The 25,345-nt window shown below is 64.2% G+C and overlaps 2 protein-coding genes across 11 annotated transcripts in view; one reads left to right on the top strand and one right to left on the bottom strand.

Annotated features, from left to right (window-relative positions):
• Positions 1-16,692, bottom strand: part of LOC125686019 (protein bassoon-like) — a 45,354-nt gene extending 28,662 nt beyond the window's left edge. For 2 of the 6 annotated variants that reach the window (XM_048929629.1, XM_048929628.1), the window contains exon 1: positions 10,008-16,692. In XM_048929629.1, the coding sequence (XP_048785586.1) occupies positions 14,473-15,573 (1,101 nt within the window). In that variant the 5' untranslated portion in view covers positions 15,574-16,692 and the 3' untranslated portion in view covers positions 10,008-14,472. Of the gene's footprint in view, positions 1-10,007 lie in introns of those variants that run through there. The other 4 variants (XM_048929631.1, XM_048929632.1, XM_048929630.1 and 1 more) reach the window with 3 other exon arrangements.
• LOC125686015 (uncharacterized) overlaps positions 1-25,345 on the top strand; it is a 130,630-nt gene that overhangs the window by 93,044 nt on the left and 12,241 nt on the right. The gene's annotated exons all lie outside the window — the stretch shown is intronic.

The following is a 25,345-nucleotide window of genomic DNA, read 5'->3' as shown; positions in this document are numbered from 1 at the left end:
CTGCCTTGGCTGGCTGACTGGAGTCCTGGCCCCTGCCTGCCTACCTTGGCTACCTGGCTGGAGTCCTGGCTCCTGCCTGCCTGCCTTGGCTATCTGGCTGGAGTCCTGGCCCCTGCCTGCCTGCCTTGGCTGGCTGACAGGAGTCCTGGCTCCTGCCTTCCTGCCTTGGCTGGATGGCTGGAGTCCTGGCTCCTGCCTGCCTGCCTTGGCTGGCTGGCTAGAGTCCTGGCTCCTGCCTACCTGCCTGCCTTGGCTGGCTGGCTGGAGTCCTGGCTCCTGCCTGCCTGCCTTGGCTGGCTAGCTGAAACTGTGGACCCTGCCTGCCTCTTTTGGCTGGCTGGCTGTGGTTGTGGCCCCTGCCTGCCTACCTTGGCTGGCTGGATGGAGTTCGGGCCCCTGCCTTCCTGACTTGGCTACCTGGCTGGAGTCCTGGCTCCTGCCTGCCTGCCTTGGCTAGCTGGCTGGAGTCCTGGCTCCTTCCTGCCTGCCTTGGCTGGCTTGCTGGAGTCCTGGCTCCTGCCTGCCTGCCTTGGCTACCTGGCTGGAGTCCTGGCTCCTGCCTGCCTGCCTTGGCTGGCTGACTGGAGTCCTGGCTCCTGCCTGCCTGCCATGTCTGGCTGGCTGTAGTCCTGGCCACTGCCTGCCTGCCATGACTGGCTGGCTCTAGTCCTGGCCACTGCCTGCCTGCCTTGTCTGGCAGCCTGTAGTCGTGGTCCTTGCTTGCCTGCCTTGGCTGGCTGGCTGGAGTCCTGTCTCCTGCCTGGCTGTCTTGGCTACCTGGCTGGAGTCCTGGCTCCTGCCTGCCTGCATTGGCTTGCTGACTGGAGTCCTGGCCCCTGCCTGCCTACCTTGGCTGGCCAGCTGGAGTCCGGGCCCCTGCCTGCCTGCCTTGGCTGGCTGGCTGAAGACCTGGCTCCTACCTGCCTGCCTTCGCTACCTGGCTGGAGTCCTGGCTCCTGCCTGCCTGCCTTGACTGGATGGCTGGAGTCCTGGCTCCTGCCTGCCTGCCATGTCTGGCTGGCTGGAGTCCTGGCCACTGCCTGCCTGCCTTGTCTGGCAGCCTGTATTCGTGGTCCTTGCTTGCCTGCCTTGGCTGGCTGGCTGGATTCCTGGCTCCTGCCTGGCTGCCTTGGCTACCTGGCTGGAGTCCTGGCTCCTGCCTGCCTGCATTGGCTTGCTGACTGGAGTCCTGGCTCCTGCCTGCCTGCCGTGGTAGGCTGGCTGGAGTCCTGGCTCCTGCCTGCCTGCCTTGGCTGGCTGGCTGGAGTCCTGGCTCCTGCCTGACTGCCTTGGCTTGCTGACTGGAGTCCTGGCTCCTGCCTGCCTGCCTTGGCTGGCTGGCTGGAGTCCTGGCTCCTGCCTGCCTGCCTTGGCTAGCTGGCTGGAGTCCTGGCCCCTGCCTGCCTGCCTTGGCTGGCTGACTGGAGTCCTGGCCCCTGCCTGCCTACCTTGGCTGGCTGGCTGGAGTCCGGGCCCCTGCCTGCCTGCCTTGGCTGGCTGGCTGGAGTCCTGGCTCCTGCCTTCCTGCCTTGGAAGGATGGCTGGAGTCCTGGCTCCTGCCTGGCTGCCTTGCCTGGCTAGCTGAAACTATGGACCCTGCCTGCCTCTTTCGGCTGGCTGGCTGTGGTTGTGTCCCCTGCCTGCCTGCCTTGGCTGGATGACTGGAGTCCTGGCTCCTGCCTGCCTGCCTTGGCTACCTGGCTGGAGTCCTGGCTCCTGCCTGCCTGCCTTGACTGGCTGGCTAGAATCCTGGCTCCTGCCTGCCTGCCTTGGCTACCCGGCTGGAGTCTTGGCTCCTGCCTGCTTGCATTGGATTGCTGTCTGGAGTCCTGGCCACTGCCTGCCTGCCTTGGCTAGCTGGCTGGAGTCCTGGCCCCTGCCTGCCTGTCTTGCCTGGCTGACTGGAGCCCAGGCCCCTGCCTGCCTACCTTGGCTGGCTTGCTGGAGTCCTGGCTCCTGCCTGGCTGCCTTGGCTGGCTGGCTGGAGTCCTGGCCCTTGCCTGCCTGCCTTGGCTGGCTGGCTGGAGTTAGGGACCCTGCCTGCCTGCCTTGGCTGGCTGACTGGAGTCCTGGCTCCTGCCTGCCTGCATTGGCTTGCTGACTGGAGTCCTGGCTCCTGCCTGCCTGCCTTGACTGGATGGCTGGAGTCCTGGCTCCTGCCTGCCTGCCATGTCTGGCTGGCTGGAGTCCTGGCCACTGCCTGCCTGCCTTGTCTGACAGCCTGTAGTCGTGGTCCTTCCTTGCCTGCCTTGGATTGCTGTCTGGAGTCCTGGCTCCTGCCTGCCTGCGTTGGCTTGCTGACTGGAGTCCTGGCCCCTGCCTGCCTGCCTTGGCTAGCTGGCTGGAGTCCTGGCTCCTGCCTGCCTGCTGTGGTAGGCTGGCTGGAGTCCTGGCTCCTGCCTGCCTGCCTTGGCTTGCTGACTGGAGTCCTGGCTCTTGCCTGCCTGCCTTGGCTTGCTGACTGGAGTCCTGGCTCCTGCCTGCCTGCCTTGGCTAGCTGGCTGGAGTCCTGGCTCCTGCATGCCTGCCTTGGCTGGCTGACTGGAGTCCTGACTCCTGCCTGCCTGCCTTGGCTGGCTGAGTGGAGTCATGGTCCTTGCCTGCCTGCATTGGCTTGCTGACTGGAGTCCTGGCTCCTTCCTTCCTGCCTTGGCTATCTGGCTGGAGTCCTGACTCTTGCCTGCCTGCCTTGGCTACCTGGCTGGAGTCCTGGCCACTGCCTGCCTGCCTTGGCTCTCTGACTGGAGTCCTGGCCCCTGCCTGCGTACCTTGGCTGGCTGGCTGGAGTCCGGGCCCCTGCCTGCCTGCCTTGGCTCTCTGGCTGGAGTCCTGGCTCCTGCCTGCCTGCCTTGGCTGGCTGGCTGGAGTCCGGGCCCCTGCCTGCCAGCCTTGGCTGGCTGGCTGGAGTCCTGTCCACTGCCTGCCTGCCTTGGATACCTGGCTGGAGTCCTGGCCCCTGCCTGCCTGCCTTGGCTGGCTGACTGGAGTCCTGGCACCTGCCTGCCTACCTTGGCTTCCTGGCTGGAGTCCGGGCCACTGCCTGCCTGCCTTGGCTGGATGGCTGGAGTCCTGGCTCCTGCCTTCCTGCCTTGGCTGGATGGCTGGAGACCTGGCTCCTGCCTGCCTGCCTTGGCTGGCTGGCTGGAGTCCTGGCTCCTGCCTGCCTGCCTTGGCTGGCTGGCTGGAGTCCTGGCTCCTGCCTGCCTGCCTTGGCTGGCTGGCTGGAGTCCTGGCTCCTGCCTGCCTGCCTTGGCTGGATGGCTGGAGTCCTGGCTCCTGCCTGCCTGCCTTGGCTACCTGGCGGGAGTCCTGGCTCCTGCCTGCCTGCCTTGGCTACCTGGCTGGAGTCCTGGCTCCTGCCTGCCTGCCATGTCTGCCTGCCTGGAGTCCTGGCCACTGCCTGCCTGCCTTGTCTGGCAGCCTGTAGTCGTGTTCCTTGCTTGCCTGTCTTGGCTTGCTGGCTGGAGTCCTGGCTCCTGCCTGGCTGCCGTGGTAGGCTGGCTGGAGTCCTGGCTCCTGCCTGCCTGCCTTGGCTGGCTGGCTGGAGTCCTGGCCCCTGCCTGCCTGCCTTGGCTGGCTGACTGGGGTCCTGGCCCCTGCCTGCCTACCTTGGCTGGCTGGCTGGAGTCCGGGCCCCTGCCTGCCTACCTTGTCTGGCTGGCTGCAGTCCTGGCTCCTGCCTTCCTGCCTTGGCTGGATGGCTGGAGTCCTGGCTCCTGCCTGGCTGCCTTGGCTGCGTGGCTGGAGTCCTGGCTCCTACCTGCCTGCATTGGCTTGCTGACTGGAGTCCTGGCTCCTGCCTGCCTGCCGTGGTAGGCTGGCTGGAGTCCTGGCTCCTGCCTGCCTGCCTTGGCTTGCTGACTGGAGTCCTGGCTCCTGCCTGCCTGCCTTGGCTATCTGGCTGGAGTCCTGGCCCCTGCCTGCCTGCCTTGGCTGGCTGACAGGAGTCCTGGCCCCTGTCTGCCTACCTTGGCTGGCTGGCTGGAGTTCAGGCCCCTGCCTGCCTGCCTTGGCTGGCTGGCTGGAGTCCTGGCTCCTGCCTTCCTGCCTTGGCTGGATGGCTGGAGTCCTGGCTCCTGCCTGGCTGCCTTGGCTGGGTGGCTAGAGTCCTGGCTCCTGCCTACCTGCCTGCCTTGGCTGGCTGGCTGGAGTCCTGGCTCCTGCCTGCCTGCCTTGGCTGGCTAGCTGAAACTGTGGACCCTGCCTGCCTCTTTTGGCTGGCTGGCTGTGGTTGTGGCCCCTGCCTGCCTGCCTTGGCTGGATGACTGGAGTCCTGGCTCCTGCCTGCCTGCCTTGGCTGGATGACTGGAGTCCTGGCTCCTGCCTGCCTGCCTTGTCTGGCAGCCTGTAGTCGTGTTCCTTGCTTGCCTGTCTTGGCTTGCTGGCTGGAGTCCTGGCTCCTGCCTGCCGGCCTTGGCTGGCTGGCTGGAGTCCTGGCTCCTGCCTGGCTGCATTGGCTGGTGGCTGGAGTCCTGGCTCCTACCTGCCTGCATTGGCTTGCTGACTGGAGTCCTGGCTCCTGCCTGCCTGCATTGGCTTGCTGACTGCAGTCCTGGCTCCTGCCTGCCTGCCTTGGCTTGCTGACTGGAGTCCTGGCTCCTGCCTGCCTGCCGTGGTAGGCTGGCTGGAGTCCTGGCCCCTGCCTGCCTGATTTGGCTGGCTGACAGGAGTCCTGGCCCCTGTCTGCCTACCTTGGCTGGCTGGCTGGAGTCCGGGCCCCTGCCTGCCTGCCTTGGCTGGCTAGCTGAAACTGTGGACCCTGCCTGCCTCTTTTGGCTGGCTGGCTGTGGTTGTGGCCCCTGCCTGCCTGCCTTGGCTGGATGACTGGAGTCCTGGCTCCTGCCTGCCTGCCTTGGCTACCTGGCTGGAGTCCTGGCTCCTGCCTGCCTGCCTTGGCTGGATGACTGGAGTCCTGGCTCCTGCCTGCCTGCCTTGGCTACCTGACTGGAGTCCTGGCTCCTGCCTGGCTGCCTTGGCTGTGTGGCTAGAGTCCTGGCTCCTGCCTACCTGCCTGTCCTGACTGCCTGGCTAGAATCCTGGCCCCTGCCTGCGTGCCATGGCTACCTGGCAGGAGTCCTGGCTCCTGCCTGCCTGCCTTGGCTACCTGGCTGGAGTCCTGGCTCCTGCCTGCCTGCCATGTCTGGCTGGCTGTAGTCCTGGCCACTGCCTGCCTGCCTTGTCTGACAGCCTGTAGTCGTGGTCCTTCCTTGCCTGCCTTGGATTGCTGTCTGGAGTCCTGGCTCCTGCCTGCCTGCGTTGGCTTGCTGACTGGAGTCCTGGCCCCTGCCTGCCTGCCTTGGCTTGCTGACTGGAGTCCTGGCTCCTGCCTGCCTGCCTTGGCTTGCTGACTGGAGTCCTGGCTCCTGCCTGCCTGCCTTGGCTGGCTGACTGGAGTCCTGACTCCTGCCTGCCTGCCTTGGCTGGCTGAGTGGAGTCATGGTCCTTGCCTGCCTGCATTGGCTTGCTGACTGGAGTCCTGGCGCCTGCCTGCCTGCCTTTGCTAGTTGGCTGGAGTCCTGGCTCCTGCCTGCCTGCATTGGCTTGCTGACTGGAGTCCTGGCTCCTGCCTGCCTGCCTTGGCTGGCTTGCTGGAACCGTGGCCCTCTTTGCCTGCCATGTCTGGCTAGCTGGACTCCTGGCCACTGCCTGCCTGCCTTGTCTGGCAGCCTGTAGTCGTGGTCCTTGCTTGCCTGCCTTGGCTGGCTGGCTGCAGTCCTGGCTCCTGCCTGCCTGCCTTGGCTGGCTGACTGGAGTCCTGACTCCTGCCTGCCTGCATTGGCTTGCTGACTGGAGTCCTGGATCCTTCCTGCCTGCCTTTGCTAGCTGGCTGGAGTCCTGGCTCCTCACTGCCTACCTTGGCTGGCTGACTGGAGTTATGGTCCTTGCCTGCCTGCCTTGGCAGGCTGGCTGGAGTCCGGGCCCCTGCCTGCCTGCCTTGGCTGGCTTACTGGAGTCATGACTCCTGCCTGCCTGCCATGGCTGGCTGACTGGAGTCCTAGCTCCTGCCTGCCTGCCATTGCTGGCTGGCTGGATTCCTCGCTCCTGACTGCCTGCCATGGCTGAGTGGCTGGAGTCCTGGCTCCTGCCTGACTGCCTTGGCTGGCTAGCTGGAACTGTGGACCATGCCTGCCTCTTTTGGCTGGCTGGCTGTGGTTGTGGCCCCTGCCTGCCTGCCTTGGCTGGAACCGTGGCCCTCCTTGCCTGCCATGTCTGGCTGGCTGGAGTCCTGGCCACTGCCTGCCTGCCTTGTCTGGCAGCCTGTAGTCGTGGTCCTTGCTTGCCAGCCTTGGCTGGCTGGCTGGAGTCCTGGCTCCTGCCTGCCTGCCTTGGCTAGCTGGCTGGAGTGCTGGCTCCTACCTGCCTGCATTGGCTTGCTGACGGGAGTCCTGGCTCCTGCCTGCCTGCCTTGGCTAGCTGGCTGGAGTCCTGGCTCCTGCCTGCCTGCCTTGGCTGGCTGACTGCAGTCCTGGCTCCTGCCTGCCTGCCTTGGCTGGCTGACTGGAGTCCTGACTCCTGCCTGTCTGCCTTGGCTAGCTGGCTGGAGTCCTGGCTCCTGCTTGCCTGCCTTGGCTGGCTGACTGGAGTCATGGTCCTTGCCTGTCTGCTTTGGCAGGCTGTCTGGAGTCCTGGCACCTGCCTGCCTGCCTTGGCTGGCTGGCTGGAGCCCGGGCCCCTGCCAGCCTGCCTTGGCTGGCTTGCTGGAGTCCTGGCTCCTGCCTGCCTGCCATGGCTGGCTGACTGGAGTCCTGACTCCTGCCTGCCTGCCTTGGCTGGCTGACTGGAGTCCTGGCTCCTGCCTGCCTGCCATGTCTATCTGGCTGGAGTCCTGGCTCCTTCCTTCCTACCTTGGCTATCTGGCTGGAGTCCTGACTCTTGCCTGCCTGCCTTGGCTGGCTGACTGGAGTCATGGTCCTGGCCTGCCTGCCTTGGCAGGCTGGCTGGAGTCCTGGCCAATGCCTGCCTGCCTTGGCTGGCTGACTGGAGTCCTGGCTCTTGCCTGCCTGCCTTGGCTGGCTTGCTGGAGTCCTGGCTCCTGCCTGCCTGCCATGGCTGGCTGACTGGAGTCCTGACTCCTGCCTGCCTGCCTTGGCTGGCTGACTGGAGTCCTTGCTCCTACCTGCCTGCCTTGGCTACCTGGCTGGAGTCCTGGCCACTGCCTGCCTGCCTTGGCTCTCTGACTGGAGTCCTGGCCCCTGCCTGCGTACCTTGGCTGGCTGGCTAAAGTCCGGGCCCCTGCCTGCCTGCCTTGGCTCTCTGGCTGGAGTCCTGGCTCCTGCCTGCCTGCCTTGGCTGGCTGGCTGGAGTCCGGGCCCCTGCCTGCCAGCCTTGGCTGGCTGGCTGGAGTCCTGTCCACTGCCTGCCTGCCTTGGCTGGCTGGCTGGAGTCCTGGCCCCTGCCTGCCTGCCTTGGCTGGCTGACTGGAGTCCTGGCACCTGCCTGCCTACCTTGGCTTCCTGGCTGGAGTCCGGGCCACTGCCTGCCTGCCTTGGCTGGATGGCTGGAGTCCTGGCTCCTGCCTTCCTGCCTTGGCTGGATGGCTGGAGACCTGGCTCCTGCCTGCCTGCCTTGGCTGGCTGGCTGGAGTCCTGGCTCCTGCCTGCCTGCCTTGGCTGGCTGGCTGGAGTCCTGGCTCCTGCCTGCCTGCATTGGCTGGATGGCTGGAGTCCTGGCTCCTGCCTGCCTGCCTTGGCTACCTGGCGGGAGTCCTGGCTCCTGCCTGCCTGCCTTGGCTACCTGGCTGGAGTCCTGGCTCCTGCCTGCCTGCCATGTCTGCCTGCCTGGAGTCCTGGCCACTGCCTGCCTGCCTTGTCTGGCAGCCTGTAGTCGTGGTCCTTGCTTACCTGTCTTGGCTTGCTGGCTGGAGTCCTGGCTCCTGCCTGGCTGCCGTGGTAGGCTGGCTGGAGTCCTGGCTCCTGCCTGCCTGCCTTGGCTGGCTGGCTGGAGTCCTGGCTCCTGCCTGGCTGCCTTGGCTGGTGGCTGCAGTCCTGGCTCCTACCTGCCTGCATTGGCTTGCTGACTGGAGTCCTGGCTCCTGCCTGCCTGCATTGGCTTGCTGACTGCAGTCCTGGCTCCTGCCTGCCTGCCTTGGCTTGCTGACTGGAGTCCTGGCTCCTGCCTGCCTGTCCTGACTGCCTGGCTACAATCCTGGCCCCTGCCTGCCTGCCTTGGCTGGATGACTGGAGTCCTGGCTCCTGCCTGCCTGCCTTGGCTACCTGGCTGGAGTCCTGGCTCCTGCCTGCCTGCCTTGGCTGGATGACTGGAGTCCTGGCTCCTGCCTGCCTGCCTTGGCTGTGTGGCTAGAGTCCTGGCTCCTGCCTACCTGCCTGTCCTGACTGCCTGGCTACAATCCTGGCCCCTGCCTGCGTGCCATGGCTACCTGGCAGGAGTCCTGGCTCCTGCCTGCCTGCATTGGCTTGCTGACTGGAGTCCTGGCTCCTGCCTGCCTGCCATGTCTGGCTGGCTGGAGTCCTGGCCACTGCCTGCCTGCCATGACTGGCTGGCTCCAGTCCTGGCCACTGCCTGCCTGCCTTGTCTGGCAGCCTGTAGTCGTGGTCCTTGCTTGCCTGCCTTGGCTTGCTGGCTGGAGTCCTGGCTCCTGCCTGCCTGCCTTGGCTACCTGGCTGGAGTCCTGGCTCCTGCCTGCCTGCATTGGCTTGCTGACTGGAGTCCTGGCCCCTGCCTGCCTGGCTTGGCTGGCTGACTGGAGTCCTGCTCCCTGCCTTCCTACCTTGGCTGGCCGGCTGGAGTCCTGGCCACTGCCTGCCTGCCTTGTCTGGCAGCCTGTAGTCGAGGTCCTTGCTTGCCTGCCTTGGATTGCTGGCTGGAGTCCTGGCTCCTGCCTGCCTGCCTTGGCTACCCGGCTGGAGTCCTGGCTCCTGCCTGCCTGCATTGGATTTCTGTCTGGAGTCCTGGCTCCTGCCTGCCTGCCTTGGCTGTCTGACTGGAGTCCTGGCACCTGCCTGCCTACCTTGGCTGGCTGGCTGGAGGCCGGGCCCCTGCCTGCCTGCCTTGGTAGCTGGCTGGAGTCCTGGCTCCTGCCTTCCTGCCTTGGCTGGCTGGCTGGAGTCCGGGCCACTGCCTGCCTGCCTTGGCTGGCTGGCTGGAGTCCTGGCTCCTGCCTGCCTGCCTTGGCTACCTGGCTGGAGTCCTGGCCACTGCCTGCCTGCCTTGGATGGCTGACTGGAGTCCTGGCACCTGCCTGCCTACCTTGGCTTCCTGGCTGGAGTCCGGGCCACTGCCTGCCTGCATTGGCTGGATGGCTGGAGTCCTGGCACCTGCCTTCCTGCATTGGCTGGATGGCTGGAGACCTGGCTCCTGCCCGCCTGCCTTGGCTGGCTGGCTGGAGTCCTGGCTCCTGCCTGGCTGCCTTGGCTGGCTGGCTGGAGTCCTGGCCCCTGCCTGCATGCCTTGGCTGGCTACCTGGAGTCCTGGCTCCTGCCTGCCTGCCTTGGCTGGCTGGCTGGAGTCCTGGCTCCTGCCTGCCTGCCTTGGCTACCTGGCGGGAGTCCTGGCTCCTGCCTGCCTGCCTTGGCTACCTGGCTGGAGTCCTGGCTCCTGCCTGGCTGCCGTGGTAGGCTGGCTGGAGTCCTGGCCCCTGCCTGCCTGCCTTGGCTGGCTGACTGGGGTCCTGGCCCCTGCCTGCCTACCTTGGCTGGCTGGCTGGAGTCCGGGCCCCTGCCTGCCTACCTTGGCTGGCTGGCTGCAGTCCTGGCTCCTGCCTTCCTGCCTTGGCTGGATGGCTGGAGTCCTGGCTCCTGCCTGGCTGCCTTGGCTGGGTGGCTGGAGTCCTGGCTCCTACCTGCCTGCATTGGCTTGCTGACTGGAGTCCTGGCTCCTGCCTGCCTGCCGTGGTAGGCTGGCTGGAGTCCTGGCTCCTGCCTGCCTGCCTTGGCTTGCTGACTGGAGTCCTGGCTCCTGCCTGCCTGCCTTGGCTATCTGGCTGGAGTCCTGGCCCCTGCCTGCCTGCCTTGGCTGGCTGACAGGAGTCCTGGCCCCTGTCTGCCTACCTTGGCTGGCTGGCTGGAGTTCGGGCCCCTGCCTGCCTGCCTTGGCTGGCTGGCTGGAGTCCTGGCTCCTGCCTGGCTGCCTTGGCTGGATGGCTGGAGTCCTGGCTCCTGCCTGCCTGCCATGTCTGGCTGGCTGGAGTCCTGGCCAATGCCTGCCTGCCTTGTCTGGCAGTCTGTAGTCGTGGTCCCTCCTTGCCTGCCTTGGCTTGCTGGCTGGAGTCCTGGCTCCTGCCTGCCTGCCTTGGCTACCTGCCTGGAGTCCTGGCTCCTGCCTGCCTGCATTGGCTTGCTGACTGGAGTCCTGGCCCCTGCCTGCCTGCATTGGCTTGCTGACTGGAGTCCTGGCTCCTGCCTGCCTGCCTTAGCAAGCTGACTGGAGTCCTGGCTCCCGCCTGACTGCCTTGGCTAGCTGGCTGGAGTCCGGGCCCCTGCCTGCCTGCCTTGGCTAGCTGGCTGGAGTCCTGGCTCCTGCCTGGCTGCCTTGGCTGGCTGGCTGGAGTCCTGGCTCCTGCCTGGCTGCCTTGGCTACCTGGCTGGAGTCCTGGCTCCTGCCTGCCTGCATTGGCATGCTGACTGGAGTGCTGGCTCCTCCCTGCCTGCCTTGGATACCTGGCTGGAGTCCTGGCTCCTGCCTGCCTGCCTTGGCTGGCTAGTTGAAACTGTGCACCCTGCCTGCCTCTTAGGCTGGCTGGCTGTGGTTGTGGCCCCTGCCTGCCTGCCTTGGCTGGATGACTGGAGTCCTGGCTCCTGCCTGCCTGCCTTGGCTGGCTGGCTGGAGTCCTGGCTCCTGCCTGCCTGCCTTGTCAGGCTGACTGGAATCCTGGCTCCTGCCTGCCTGCCTTAGATACCTGGCTGGTGTCCTGGTTCCTGCCTGCCTGCATTGTCTTGCTGACTGGAGTCCTGGCTCCTGCCTGCCTGCCTTGGCTGGCTGGCTGGAGTCCTGGCTCCTGCCTGCCTGCCTTGGCTGGCTGACTGGAGTCCTGGCTCCTGCCTGCCTGCATTGGCTTGCTGACTGGAGTCCTGGCTCCTGCCTGCCTGCCTTATCAAGCTGACTGGAGTCCTGGCTCCTGCCTGCCTGCCTTGGCTGGCTGGCTGGAGTCCGGGCCCATGCCTGCCTGCCTTGGCTACCTGGCTGGAGTCCTGGTTCCTGCCTGCCTGCATTGGGTTGCTGAGTGGAGTCATGGCTCCTGCCTGCCTGCCTTGACTTCAAGGCTCCAGTCCTGGCTCCTGCCTACCTGCCTGCCTTGACTGGATGGCTGGAGTCCTGGCTCCAGCCTGCCTGCCATGTCTGGCTGGCTGGAGTCCTGGCCACTGCCTGCCTGCCTTGGCTGGCTGATTGGAGTCCTGGCCCCTGCCTGTCTACCTTGGCTGGCTGGCTGGAGTCCTGGCCCCTGCCTGCCTGCCTTGGCAACCTGGCTGGAGTCCAGGCTCCTGCCTACCTGCCTTGGGTAGCTGGCTGGAGTCCTGGCTCCATCCTGCCTGCCTTGGCTGGCTTGCTGGAGTCCTGGCTCCTGCCTGGCTGCCTTGGCTGGCTGGCTGGAATCCTGGCCCCTGCCTGCCTGCCTTGGCTGGCTGGCTGGAGTCCGGGCCCCTGCCTGCCTGCCTTGGCTACCTGGCTGGAGTCCTGGCTCCTGCCTGCCTGCATTGGCTTGCTGACTGGAGTACTGGCTCCTGCCTGCCTGCCATGTCTGGCTGGCTGTAGTCCTGGCCACTGCCTGCCTGCCTTGTCTGGCAGCCTGTAGTCGTGGTCCTTGCTTGTCTGCCTTGGCTTGCTGGCTGGAGTCCTGGCTCCTGCCTGCCTGCATTGGCTGGCTGACTGGAGTCCTGGCCCCTGCCTGCCTGCCTTGGCTGGCTGACTGGAGTCCTGGCCCCTGCTTGCCTACCTTGGCTGGCTGGCTGGAGTCCGGGCCCCTGCCTGCCTGCCTTGGCTGGCTGGCTGGAGTCCTGGCTCCTGCCTTCCTGCCTTGGCTGGATGGCTGGTGTCTGGCTCCTGCCTGCCTGCCTTGGCTGGCTTGATGGAACCGTGGCCCTCCTTGCCTGCCATGTCTGGCTGGCTGGAGTCCTGGCTCCTGCCTGCCTGCCTTGGCTAGCTGGCTGGAGTCCTGGCCCCTGCCTGCCTGCCTTGGCTGGCTGACTGGAGTCCTGGCCCCTGCCTGCCTACCTTGGTTGGCTTGCTGGAGTCCTGGCTCCTGTCTGCCTGCCTTGGTTGGCTGGCTGGAGTCCTAGCCACTGCCTGCCTGCCTTGTCTGGCTGCCTGGAGTCCTGGCTCCTGCCTTCCTGCCTTGGCTGGATGGCTGGAGTCCTCGCTCCTGCCCGGCTGCCTTCGCTACCTGGCTGGAGTCCTGGCTCCTGCCTGCCTGCCTTGGCTGGCTGACTGGAGTCCTGGCACCTGCCTGCCTGCCTTGGCTGGCTGACTGGAGTCCTGGCACCTGCCTGCCTACCTTGGCTGGCTGGCTGGAGTCCTGGCTCCTGCCTGCCTGCCTTGGCTGGATGGCTGGAGTCCTGGCTCCTGCCTTCCTGCCTTGGCTAGCTGGCTGTTGTCCTGGCTCCTGCCTGGCTGCCTTGGCTGGCTGGCTGGAGTCCGGGCCCCTACCTGCCTGCCTTGGCTGGCTGGCTGGAGTCCTGGCTCCTGCCTGACTGCCTTGGCTACCTGGCTGGAGTCCTGGCTCCTGCCTGCCTGCATTGGATTGCTGACTAGAGTCCTGGCTCCTGCCTGCCTGCCTTGACTGGATGGCTGGAGTCCTGGCCCCTGCCTGCCTGCCTTGGCTGGCTGGCTGGAGTCCTGGCTCCTGCCTGCCTGCCTTGGCTTGCTGACTGGAGTCCTGGCTCCTGCCTCCCTGCCTTGGCTGGCTGGCTGGAGTCCTGGCTCCTGCCTGCCTGCCTTGGCTAGCTGGCTGGAGTCCTGGCCCCTGCCTGCCTGCCTTGGCTGGCTGACTGGAATCCTGGCCCCTGCCTGCCTACCTTGGCTGGCTGGCTGGAGTCCTGGCTCCTGCCTGCCTGCCTTGGCTAGCTGGCTGGAGTCCTGGCCCCTGCCTGCCTGCCTTGGCTGGCTGACTGGAGTCCTGGCCCCTGCCTGCCTACATTGGTTGGCTGGCTGGAGTCTGGGCCCCTGCCTGCCTACCTTGGTTGGCTAGCTGGAGTCCTGGCCACTGCCTGCCTGCCTTGTCTGGCAGCCTGTAGTCGTGGTCCTTGCTTGCCTGCCTTGGCAGGCTGGCTGGAGTCCTGGCTCCTGCCTGCCTGCCTTGCCTAGCTGGCTGGAGTCCTGGCTCCTGCCTGCCTGCCATGTCTGGCTGGCTGGAGTCCTGGCCCCTGCCTGCCTGCCTTGGCTGGCTGGCTGGAGTCCTGGCCCCTGCCTGCCTGCCTTGGCTGGCTGACTGGAGTCCTGGCACCTGCCTGCCTACCTTGGCTGGCTGGCTGGAGTCCTGGCTCCTGCCTTCCTGCCTTAGCTAGATGGCTGGAGTCCGGGCCCCTGCCTGCCTGCCTTGGCTGGCTGGCTGGAGTCCTGGTTCCTGCCTGCCTGCCTTGGCTACCTGGCTGGAGTCCTGGCCACTGCCTGCCTGCATTGGATTGCTGACTGGAGTCCTGGCTCCTGCCTGCCTGCCTTGGCTAGCTGGCTGGAGTTCTGGCTCCTGCCTGCCTGCCTTGAATGGATGGCTGGAGTCCTGGCTCCTGCCTGCCTGCCATGTCTGGCTGGCTGGAGTCCTGGCCACTGCCTGCCTGCCTTGTCTGGCAGCCTGTATTCGTGGTCCTTGCTTGCCTGCCTTGGCTGGCTGACTGGAGTCCTGGCTCCTGCCTGCCTGCATTGTCTTGCTGACTGGAGTCCTGGCTCCTGCCTGCCTGCCTTGGCTATCTGGCTGGAGTCCTGGCTCCTGCCTGCCTGCCTTGGCTAGCTGGCTGGAGTCCGGGCCCCTGCCTGCCTGCATTGACTGGATGGCTAGAGTCCTGGCTCCTGCCTGTCTGCCTTGGCTGGCTAGCTGGAACTGTGGAACCTGACAGCCTCTTTTGGCTGGCTTGCTGGAACCGTGGCCCTCCTTGCCTGCCATGTCTGGCTGGCTGGAGTCCTGGCCACTCCCTGCCTGCCTTGTCTGGCAGCCTGTAGACGTGGTCCTTCCTTGCCTGCCTTGGCTGGCTGGCTAGAATCCTGGCTCCTGCCTGCCTGCCTTGTCTGGCTGACTGGAGTACTGGCTCCTGCCTGCCTGCATTGTCTTGCTGACTGGAGTCCTGGCTCCTGCCTGCCTGCCTTGGCTACCTGGCTGGAGTCCTGGCTCCTGCCTGCCTGCCTTGGCTAGCTGGCTGGAGTCCGGGCCCCTGCCTGCCTGCTTTGGCTACCTGGCTGGAGTCCTGGCTCCTGCCTGCCTGCATTGGCTTGCTGACTGGAGTCATGGCTCCTGCCTGCCTGCCTTGGCTAGCTGGCTGGAGTCCGGGCCCCTTCCTGCCTGCTTTGGCTACCTGGCTGGAGTCCTGGCTACTGCCTGCCTCCATTGGCTTGCTGACTGGAGTCATGGCTCCTGCCTGCCTGCCTTGACTGGATGCCTCCAGTCCTGGCTCCTGCCTGCCTGCCATGCATGGCTGGCTGGGATCCTGGCCACTGCCTTCCTGCCTTGTCTGGCAGCCTGTAGTCGTGGTCCTTGCTTGCCTGCCTTGGCTGGCTGGCTGGAGTCCTGGCTCCTGCCCGGCTGCCTTGGCTACGTGGCTGGAGTCCTGGCTCCTGCCTGCCTGCATTGGCTTGCTGACTGGAGTCCTGGCTCCTGCCTGCCTGCCTTGGCTGGCTGGCTGGAGTCCTGGCCCCTGCCTGCCTGCCTTGGCTGGCTGACTGGAGTCCTGGCACCTGCCTGCCTACCTTGGCTGGCTGGCTGGCGTCCGGGCCCCTGCCTGCCTGCCTTGGCTGGCTGGCTGGAGTCCTGTCTCCTGCCTTCCTGCCTTGGCTGGACGGCTGGAGTCCTGGCTCCTTCCTGCGTGCCTTGGCTGGCTGGCTGGAGTCCGGGCCCCTGCCTGCCTGCCTTGGCTGGCTGGCTGGAGTCCTGGCTCCTGCCTGCCTGCCTTGGCTAGCTGGCTGGAGTCCGGACCCCTGCCTGCCTGCTTTGGCTTGCTGACTGGAGTCCTGGCTCCTGCCTGCCTGCCTTGGATAGCTGGCTGGAGTCCTGGCTCCTGCCTGCCTGCCTTGAATGGATGGCTGGAGTCCTGGCCACTGCCTGCCTGCCTTGTCTGGCAGCCTGTATTCGTGGTCCTTGCTTGCCTGCCTTGGCTTGCTGGCTGGAGTCCTGGCCCCTGCCTGCCTGCCTTGGCTGGCTGACTGGAGTCCTGGTCCCTGCCTGCCTACCTTGGCTGGCTGGCTGGAGTCCGGGCCCCTGCCTGCCTGCCTTGGCTGTCTGGCTGGAGTCCTGGCTCCTGCCTTCCTGCCTTGGCTGGATGGCTGGAGTCCTGGCTCCTGCCTGGCTGCCTTGGCTGGGTGGCTAGAGTCCTGGCTCCTGCCTACCTGCCTGCCTTGACTGGATGGCTGGAGTCCTGGCTCCTGCCTGCCTGCCTTGGCTGCCTTGATGGAACCGTGGCCCTCCTTCCCTGCCATGTCTGGCTGGCTGGAGTCCTGGCCACTGCCTGCCTGCCTTGTCTGGCAGCCTGTAGTCGTGGTCCTTGATTGCCTGCCTTGGCTGGCAGGCTGGAGTCCTGGCTCCTGCCTGCCTGCCTTGGCTGGCTAGCTGGAACTGTGGCCCCTGCCTGCCTGCCTTGGCTACGTGGCTGGAGTCCTGGCTCTTGCCTGCCTGCATTGGCTTGCTGACTGGAGTCCTGGCTCCTGCCTGCCTGCCTTGGCTAGCTGGCTGGAGTCCTGGCTCCTGCCTGCCTGCCTTGACTGGATGGCTGGAGTCCTGGCTCCTGCCTGCCTGCCATGTCTGGCTGGCTGGAGTCCTGGCCACTGCCTGCCTGCCTTGGCTGGCAGCCTGTATTCGTGGTCCTTCCTTGCCTGCCTTGGCTGGTTGGCTAGAATCCTGGCTCCTGCCTGCCTGCCTTGTCTGGCTGACTGGAATCCTGGCTCCTGCCTGCCTGCCTTGGATACCTGGCTGGAGTCCTGGCTCTTGCCTGCCTGCATTGTCTTGCTGACTGGAGTCCTGGCTCCTGCCTGCCTGCCTTGGCTGGCTGGCTGGAGTCCTGGCTCCTGCCTGCCTGCCTCAGCTAGCTGGCTGGAGTCCTGGCTCCTGCCTGCCTGCCTTGGCTACCTGGCTGGAGTCCTGGCTCCTGCCTGCCTGCATTGGCTTGCTGACTGGAGTCATGGCTCCTGCCTGCCTGCCTTGACTGGATGCCTCCAGTCCTGGCTCCTGCCTGCCTGCCATGCATGGCTGGCTGGGATCCTGGCCACTGCCTGCCTGCCTTGTCTGGCAGCCGGTAGTCGTGGTCCTTGCTTGCCTGCCTTGGCTACCTGGCTGGAGTCCTGGCTCCTGCCTGCCTGCCTTGGCTTGCTGACTGGAGTCCTGGCCCCTGCCTGCCTGCCTTGGCTGGCTGGCTGGAGTCCGGGCTCCTGCCTGCCTGCCTTGGCTGGCTGGCTGGAGTCCTGGCTCCTGCCTGCCTGCCTTGAATGGATGGCTGGAGTCCTGGCTCCTGCCTACTTGCCATGTCTGGCTGGCTGGAGTCCTGGCCACTACCTGCCTGCCTTCTCTGGCAGCCTGTATTCGTGGTCCTTGCTTGCCTACCTTGGCTTGCTGGCTGGAGTCCTGGCTCCTGCCTGGCTGCCTTGGCTACCTGGCTGGAGTCCTGGCTCCTGCCTGCCTGCCGTGGTAGGCTGGCTGGAGTCCTGGCTCCTGCCTGGCTGCCTTGGCTGTCTGGCTGGAGTCCTGGCCCCTGCCTGCCTGCCTTGGCTTGCTGACTGGAGTCCTGGCCCCTGCCTGCCTGCCTTGGCTGGCTGGCTGGAGTCCTGGCTCCTGCCTGCCTGCCTTGGCTAGCTGGCTGGAGTCCTGGCCCCTGCCTTCCTGCCTTGGCTGGCTGGCTGGAGTCCTGGCTCGTGCCTTCCTGCCTTGGCTGGATGGCTGGAGTCCTGGCTCCTGCCTGGCTGCCTTGGCTGGGTGGCTAGAGTCCTGGCTCCTGCCTACCTGCCTGCCTTGACTGGATGGCAGGAGTCCTGGCTCCAGCCTGCCTGCCTTGGCTGGACGGCTGGAGTCCTGGCTCCTGCCTGCCTGCCATGTGTGGCTGGCTGGAGTCCTGGCCACTGCCTGCCTGCCTTGGCTGGCAGCCTGTAGTCGTGGTCCTTGCTTGCCTGCCTTGGCTGGCTGGCTGGAGTCCTGGCCACTGCCTGCCTGCCTTGGCAGGCTGACTGTAGTCCTGGCTCCTGCCTGCCTGCCTGCCTGCATTGGCTTGCTGACTGTAGTCCTGGCTCCTGCCTGCCAGCCTTAGCTAGCTGGCTAGAGTCCTGCCTCCAGCATGCCTGCCTTGGCTGGCTAGCTGGAACTGTGGACCCTGCCTGCCACTTTTTGCTGGCTGGTTGTGGCTGTGTCCCCTGCCTGCCTGCCTTGGCTGGCTGGCTGGAGTCCTGGCTCCTGCCTGCATGCCTTGGCTGGCTGAGTGGAGTCCTGGTTCCTGCCTGCCTGCCATGGCTGGCTGGCTGTGGTTGTGGCCCCTGCCTGCCTGCCTTGGCTGGCTTGTTGGACCCGTGGCCCACCTTGCCTGCCATGTCTGGCTGGCTGGAGTCCTGGCTCCTGCCTGCCTGCCTTGGCTACCTGGCTGGAGTCCTGGCTCCTGCCTGCCTGCCATAGCTGGCTGGCTGGAGTCCTAGCTCCTGCCTGCCTGCCTTGGCTGGCTGACTGGAATCCTGACTCCTGCCTGCCTGCCTGGCTAACTGGCTGGAGTCCTGGCTCCTGCCTGCCTGCATTGGCTTGCTGACTGGAGTCCTGGCTCCTTCCTGCCTGCATTGGCTAGCTGGCTGGAGTCCTGGCTCCTGCCTGCCTACCTTGGCTGGCTGTCTGGAGTCATGGTCCTTGCCTGCCTGCCTTGGCAGGCTGGCTGGAGTCCTGGCCCCTGCCTGCCTGCCTTGTCTGGCTGATTGGAGTCCTGGCTCCTGCCTGCCTGCCTTGGCTGTGTGGCTGGAGTCCTGGCTCCTGCCTGCCTGCCTTGGCTGGCTAGCAGGAACTGTGGACACTACCTGCCTCTTTTGGCTGGCTGGCTGTGGTTGTGGCCCCTGCCTGCCTGCCTTGGCTGGCTTGCTGGAATTGTGGCCCTCCTTGCCTGCCATGTCTGGCTGGGTGGAGTCCTGGCCCCTGCCTGCCTGCCTTCTCTGGCAGCCTGTAGTCGTGGTCCTTGATTGCCTGCCTTGGCTGGGTGGATGTAGTCCTGGCTCCTGCCTGCCTGCCTTGGCTAGCTGACTGGAGTCCTGACTCATGCCGGCCTGCCTTGGCTGGCTGACTTGAGTCCTGGCCCCTGCCTGCCTTGGCTGGCTGGCTGGAGTCGTGGTCCTTGCCTGCCTGCATTGGCTGTCTGGCTGGAACCGTGGACCTCCTTGCCATCCTTGTCTGGCTGACTGGAGTCCTGGCTCCTGCCTGCCTGCCTTGGCTGGCTGACTGCAGTCCTGGCTCCTGCCTGCCTGCCTTTGCTGGGTGGCTAGAGTCCTGGCTCCTGCCTGACTGCCATGGCTGGCTGACTGGAGTCCTGGCTCCTGCCTGCCTGCCTTTGCTGGGTGGCTAGAGTCCTGGCTCCTGTCTACCTGCCAGCCTTGACTGGATGGCTGGAGTCCTGGCTCCTGCCTGCTTGCCTTTGCTAGCTGGCTGGAGTCCAGGCTCCTGCCTGCCTGCCTTGGCTGGCTTGCTGGAACCGTGGCCCTCCTTGCCTGCCATGTCTGGCTGGATGGAGTCCTGGCCCCTGCCTGCCTGCCTTGGCTGGCTGGCTGGAGTCCTGGCCCCTGCCTGCCTGCCTTGTCTGGCAGCCTGTAGTCGTGGTCCTTGATTGCCTGCCTTGGCTGTCTGGCTGGAGTCAGGGCCCCTGCCTGCCTGCCTTGGCTAGCTGACTGGAGTCATGGTCGTTGCCTGCCTGCCTTCGCTGTCTGGCTGGAGTCCTGGTTCCTGCCTGCCTGCCTTGCCTGGCTGACTGGAGTCCTGGCTCCTGCCTGCCTGCCTTGCCTGGCTGACTGGAGTCCTGGTTGCTGTCTGCCTGCCTTGGCTAGCTGACTGGAGCCCTGGCTCCTGCCTGCCTGCCTTGGCTGGCTTGCTGGAACCGTGGCCCTCCTTGCCTGCCATGTCTGGCTTTCTGCAGTGCTGGCCACTGCCTGCCTGCCTTGTCTTGCAGCCTCTAGTCGTGGTCCTTGCTTGCCTGCCTTGGCTGGCTGACTGGAGTCCTGGCTCCTGCCTGCCAGCCTTTGCTGGCTGACTGGAGTCCTGACTCCTTCCGGCCTGCCTTGACTGGATGGCTGGAGTCCTGGCTCCTGCCTGCCTGCCTTGGCTGGCTAGCTGGAACTGTGGACCCTGCCTGCCACTTTTGGCTGGCTGGTTGTGTTTGTGGCCCCTGCCTGCCTGCCTTGGCTGGCTTGCTGGAACCGTGGCCCTCCTTGCCAGCCATGTCTGGCTGGCTGGAGTCCTGGCTCCTGCCTGCCTGCCTTGGCTGGATGGCTGCAGTCCTAGCCCCTGCCTGCCTGCCTTCGCTGTCTGGCTGGAGTCCTGTCTCCTGCCTACCTGCCTGCCTTGACTGGATGGCTGGAGTCCTGGCTCCTGCCTGCCTGCCTTGGCTGGCTAGCTGGAACTGTGGGCCCTGCCTTCCTCTTTTGGCTGGCTGGCTGTGGTTGTGGCCCCTGCCTGCCTGCCTTGGCTGGCTTGATGGAACCGTGGCCCTCCTTGCCTGCCATGTCTGGCTGGATGCATTCCTGGCCACTGCCTGCCTGCCTTGTCTGGCAACCTGTAGTCGTGGTCCTTGCTTGCCTGCCTTGGCTGGCTGGCTGCAGTCCTGGCTCCTGCCTGCCTGCCTTGGCTGGTTGAGTGGAGTCATGGTCCTTGCCTTCCTGCCTTGGCAGGCTGGCTGGAGTCCTGGCCTCTGCCTGCCTACCTTGGCTGGCTGACTGGAGTCCTGGGTCCTGTCTTCCTGCCATGGCTGGCTGACTGGAGTCCTGGCTCCTGTCTACCTGCCTGCCTTGACTGGATGGCTGGAGTCCTAGCTCCTGCCTGCCTGCCTTGGCTGGCTGGCTGGAACTGTCGACCCTGCCTGTCTCTTTTGGCTGGCTGGCTATGGTTGTGGCCCCTGCCTGCCTGCCTTGGCTGGCTGGCAGTCTGGAACCGTAGCCCTCCTTGCCTGCCCTGTCTGGCTGGGTGGAGTCCTGGCCACTGCCTGCCTAACTTGTCTGGCAGCCTGTAGTCGTGGTCCTTGCTTGCCTGCCTTGGCTGGCTGGCTGGAGTCCTGGCTCCTGCCTGCCTGCCTTGGCTAGCTGATTGGAGTCCTGACTCCTGCCTGCCTGCCTTGTCTGGCTGGCTGGAGTCCTGGCTCCCGCCTGCCTGCCTTGGCTGCGTGACTGGAGTCATGGTCCTTGCCTGCCTGCCTTGGCTGGCTGGCTGGAGTCCTGGCTCCTGCCTGCCTGCCCTGGCTTGCTGACTAGAGACCTGGCTCCTGCCTGCCTGCCTTGGCTAGCTGGCTGGAGTCCTGGCTCCTGCCTACCTGCCTGCCTTAGCTGGATGGCTGGAGTCCTGGCTCCTGCCTACCTGCCTTGGCTGGCTGGCTGGAACTGTGGACTCTGCCTGCCTGCCTAGGCTGGCTGGCTGTGGTTGTGGCCCCTGCCTGCCTGCCTTGGCTGGCTGACTGGAGTCCTGGTTGCTGCCTGCCTGCCTTGGCTAGCTTGCTGGAACCGTGGCCCTCCTTGCCTGCCATGTCTGGCTTTCTGCAGTCCTGGCCACTGCCTGCCTGCCTTGTCTGGCAGCCTGTAGTCGTGGTCCTTGCTTGCCTGCCTTGGCTGGCTGACTGGAGTCCTGGCTCCTGCCTGCCTGCCTTGGCTGGATGGCTGGAGTCCTGGCTCCTGCCTGCCTGCCTTGGCTAGCTGGCTGGAGTCCTGGCTCCTGCCTACCTGCCTGCCTTGACTGGATGGCTGGAGTCCTGGCTCCTGCCTGCTTGCTTTGGCTGGCTAGCTGGAACTGTGGAGCCTGCCTGCCTCTTTTGGCTGGCTGGCTGTGGTTGTGGCCCCTGCCTGCCTGCCTTGGCTGACTTGATGGAACCGTGGCCCTCCTTGCCTGCCATGTCTGGCTGGCTGCAGTCCTGGCCACTGCCTGCCTGCCTTGTCTGGCAGCCTGTAGTCGTGGTCCTTGCTTGCCTGCCATGTCTGGCTGGCTGGATTCCTGGCTCCTGCCTGCCTGCCTTGGCTGGATGGCTGCAGTCCTAGCCCCTGCCTGCCTGCCTTCGCTGTCTGGCTGGAGTCCTGACTCCTGCCTACCTGCCTGCCTTGACTGGATGGCTGGAGTCCTGGCTCCTGCCTGCCTGCCTTGGCTGGCTAGCTGGAACTGTGGACCCTGCCTTCCTCTTTTGGCTGGCTGGCTGTGGTTGTGGCCCCTACCTGCCTGCCTTGGCTGGCTTGATGGAACCGTGGCCCTCCTTGCCTGCCATGTCTGGCTGGCTGCAGTCCTGGCCACTGCCTGCCTGCCTTGTCTGGCAGCCTGTAGTCGTGGTCCTTGCTTGCCTGCCTTGGCTGGCTGGCTGCAGTCCTGGCTCCTGCCTGCCTGCATTGGCTGGCTGACTGGAGTCCTGGCTCCTGCCTGCCTGCCTTGGCTGGCTGACTGGAGTCATGGTCCTTGCCTGCCTGCCTTGGCAGGCTGGCTGCAGTCCTGGCCTCTGCCTGCCTGCCTTGGCTGGGTGCCTAGAGTCCTGGCTCCTGTCTACCTGCCTGCCTTGGCTGGATGGCTGTAGACATGTTTCTTACCTACCTGCCTTGGCTGGCTGGCTGGAACCGTGGCTCTTGTATGTCTGCCTGCCTTGGCTGGATGGCTGGAGTCCTGGTTCCTGCTTGCCTGTCTTGGCTGGCTGGATGGAGTCCTGGCCCCTGCCTGCCTTCCTTGGCTGGCTGGCTGGCTGGCTGGCTGGAGTTCTGGCCCCTGAGTGCGTGCCTTTGTTGGCTGGCTGCCTTGCATCACAGCTGGTGTTCTGTTGCCAGGTTTCCCAGATCTCGAGCTTTTGTCAGGGAGGTGGCTCATGGCATCATAAAGCCTTGGCTATGCATGCCTTAGAATGTCCCTTGACAACTAAAACATGGCTGCACTGGAGGATTCGGTGACTTTGTCCTGACAGTTGCCCTGTGTGTCTGATGAACCTGTTGAATTCTGCTGGGCTCCATTTTAAGGCCATTTCTCTATCTTGTTTTTACTGTTGGTTCCACTAAAGATCTGTTGGTTGTATCAATCAGTTTGTGGATGATGCTAAGCTGGGAGGAGTTTAGACCTGCTTGAGGATAAAGAGGCCTTGCCTTGAGATCTGGACAAAATGGCCTGGGCAATGGCCTCATCAGCACAGCCGCAGCCCTCGACCACCGCCTGCACACCCCATGCGCTTCTTCCTCCTCAGCCTCGCCCTCCTCGCCCTGGGCTGCATCTCCACCACTCTGCCCAAAGCCGTGGCAGGGTGCCCCGCTGTGCCAGAGCTGGCCTCCCTGGTGGAACTGTTGTAACGAAAGGGGAAATAGTGTCCGAGTAAGAGAGGGGAGATTTAGATTGCATTAAAGGAAAAAGTCTTTCATGACAAGAGCGGTGAGGCAGTGGCACATGTTGCCCAGGGAGGTGGTGGAAGCTCAATCCTTGGAGGCATTCAGGGAGAGGCTGGAGCAGGCTCTGAGCGCCTGACCCAGCGTAGGGTCCCAGTTCACTGCAGGGAGGTTGGACCAGATGACCTGTAAGGTAAAGCATTCTATCATTCTGTCATTCTGTGACTCCTTGCATTGCTCAGTTGCCTGTCGAGCCTTTAGAGGCACCCCTGGGTCCTGCCCAGCACCGTCCTTGGCTGCTGATTTATCAGGGCAGATGGAGAGGGACTCAGCAGCAGAGATCCCCAGCCGGCTGAGTCTGCTTCTCCCTGGAGCAGCACAGCCAGGGAAGGTCATCCTGGGGTCCAGGGCAGCGCAGCCCCCGCCTCTGCAGAGCAGCCCTGCCAACTCGTGGCCCTGCAAGGAGCACAGGGAGAAAAGCAGGAGCAGCCAGCCAGGCCAGCACCAACACACTGCCCTGGGCAAGGCTCTCTGGGAACAGGGGTGGCCCTGGAGAAGGGCGTGGGAGCACTGGAGCCTGCAGGGAGGCTCACAGGAGAAAGGGAAAGTCATTTCTGCGGGCGGCTGCTGGGGGCAGGCTGCTCTGTTGCTGGCACAGCGAGGTGGGAGGCACGTAGGAGGTGCGCACACCACGGCTGGGTGCTGAGCTTCAGGGGCAATTTTGGATCCCAACCCTGGGGAAGCTCCCTGCAGCACGGGAGCTGCTGGGCACCGCCGGGCACAGCCCGGCTCCGTCCTCTCCGCGCCTCCCTGCGCGGACCGGTGGCCGCGCCCGGGATCGCCCCGAGCCTCCTCTTCTGCAGGCGGAGCCGCCCCAGCTCTCCCGGAATCCCACCCCAGCCATTTCCCACGCGGTGCCGAGGAGGGGAGGGGATGCGGGGGAGGAACGGGGCCGGCGCTCGCAGTGCTACGACACGGCCGTTTGCGGCCACCTGCCACCTGCAGCACAGACATTCACACCAGGGGCACAGCGCAGAGCTACGATCCCAAAGCCATTATAAGGTTTGATTTAACAGTGCTGTGTGGGACGATTCAACTGCTTCAAGCTCAAACAAGCTGCAAGTGATTGATTAATCCGTACATCTCAGTGACCTCAAAACCTGACGTCTTGGAAAAAATAAACAGAACAGACCATCTCAAGGAGCAAATCTACACAACTTAATCCAGCAGGCAGTCCTGTGGCCAAATTCTGTGCTGGCAGCAAAGACTTTTTATGACCATTAGGAACATTCCCAGTTACAGAGCTACCACAACTTGGGCACTAAATACACAGACCCACCTGGGAGAACAGCAAATAAAGAAGCAACTTACCCTCCCCTTATCCAACTCCACTCACATTTAGAAGTGAAACTACAAGTTCAAATGCCAGGAAAAAATGAGGGAAAAAAATCACCTGGTATTTTCCAGGCAAACCACCAAGATCATAGAATCACAGAACATCCCAAATTGTAAGGGATCCACAAGGATCACCAAGTCCAACCTGATGCTCCAGGAAGGACAACCCAAACGCAGATGGTCTTTAAGCTGCAGCAGCTCAGGACCAGGCCCACAGCCCTGGGGAGCCTGGCCACCACCACTGGTATCAGATGCAGCAAGCACAGGGAGCAGGCAGGCAGGCACAGCAAGCAGCAAGCAAAAACCAATCTGAGAGGGGGCCTGCTTACAGAAATAAATCCGGGGCCTGCCTACAGAAAGCTCACACCTTTCACTCCAGTAAAGCTCCACCATTTTGACAGCCAAAACACAAACTGCCATTTCACTTCTCATGGCTCTTCCCTGAACTCCCACACAAACAGTTACTTCACGTCCCCTATCGCACTGCAACTGCTCAATCAATAATCTAGATTATATCTTTCACGACATAAGAAGCTCACTTCTGCTTGGTGGCAATGACAGTCCATTCCCATTGCATCCTTTCATGTGAGGAAAATCACAGCTGGCTTTCTGACAGCCTCCTTCATGATTCCCCCAAAAGCACCCAGCACTTCTTCTGAAGAGTGAAAGAAAGGAAGGTTCATGGAAATGGGCACACAAGGCTTGCAAGAGATGCAGTGCTCCAGATCATAGACAGGACCATCACAGTGCCAAGACACAGCTTATCACTAAAGGAAACATTTGAGAGCATTTTCACAACTTCTGCATAAGCTGTAATGATTCAGCATATCCAGCTTTCTTATTGTTCAGTTGGAGAAGGCAGATGCTCTCACACATCAGTCAGCAAGCACTTGGATGAGCCAGCCCTCTGCTTTTCACAACGACAGAAATCGTTACTGCCAGCTCTGACACCTTACCAGGAGATGCTTCAGCTCATTACCGTGGACTTCATTCCTTCCATCAGCAGCTGCTCCTGAACTGACCTTCATTCATACAGTGACACCACCAACTTCCAACACGAGCTGACCTGCAAAACAGAGAAAAGAGAGCAGGATGACAACCAACACGGAGATAACACGTTTTAATATTCACGAACAAAAAAAGCAGTAACAATACAGAAGGGCAGCTGCAGCAACACAGCAGTACATAAAGAAATGAAAACCTGGCCCGGCCCTGGAGCGGAGCGGCCCGGCCCCAGAGCCCCCACCTCCAGATGCCTCATTCAGCAGAGATCCATCATCTCAGCAACCACCCACTACCCAACCCG

Source organism: Lagopus muta, chromosome 30 (assembly GCF_023343835.1).
Source record: "Lagopus muta isolate bLagMut1 chromosome 30, bLagMut1 primary, whole genome shotgun sequence".
Taxonomy (NCBI): Eukaryota; Metazoa; Chordata; class Aves; order Galliformes; family Phasianidae; genus Lagopus; species Lagopus muta.
This window is presented reverse-complemented; position numbering and strand designations above follow the sequence as displayed.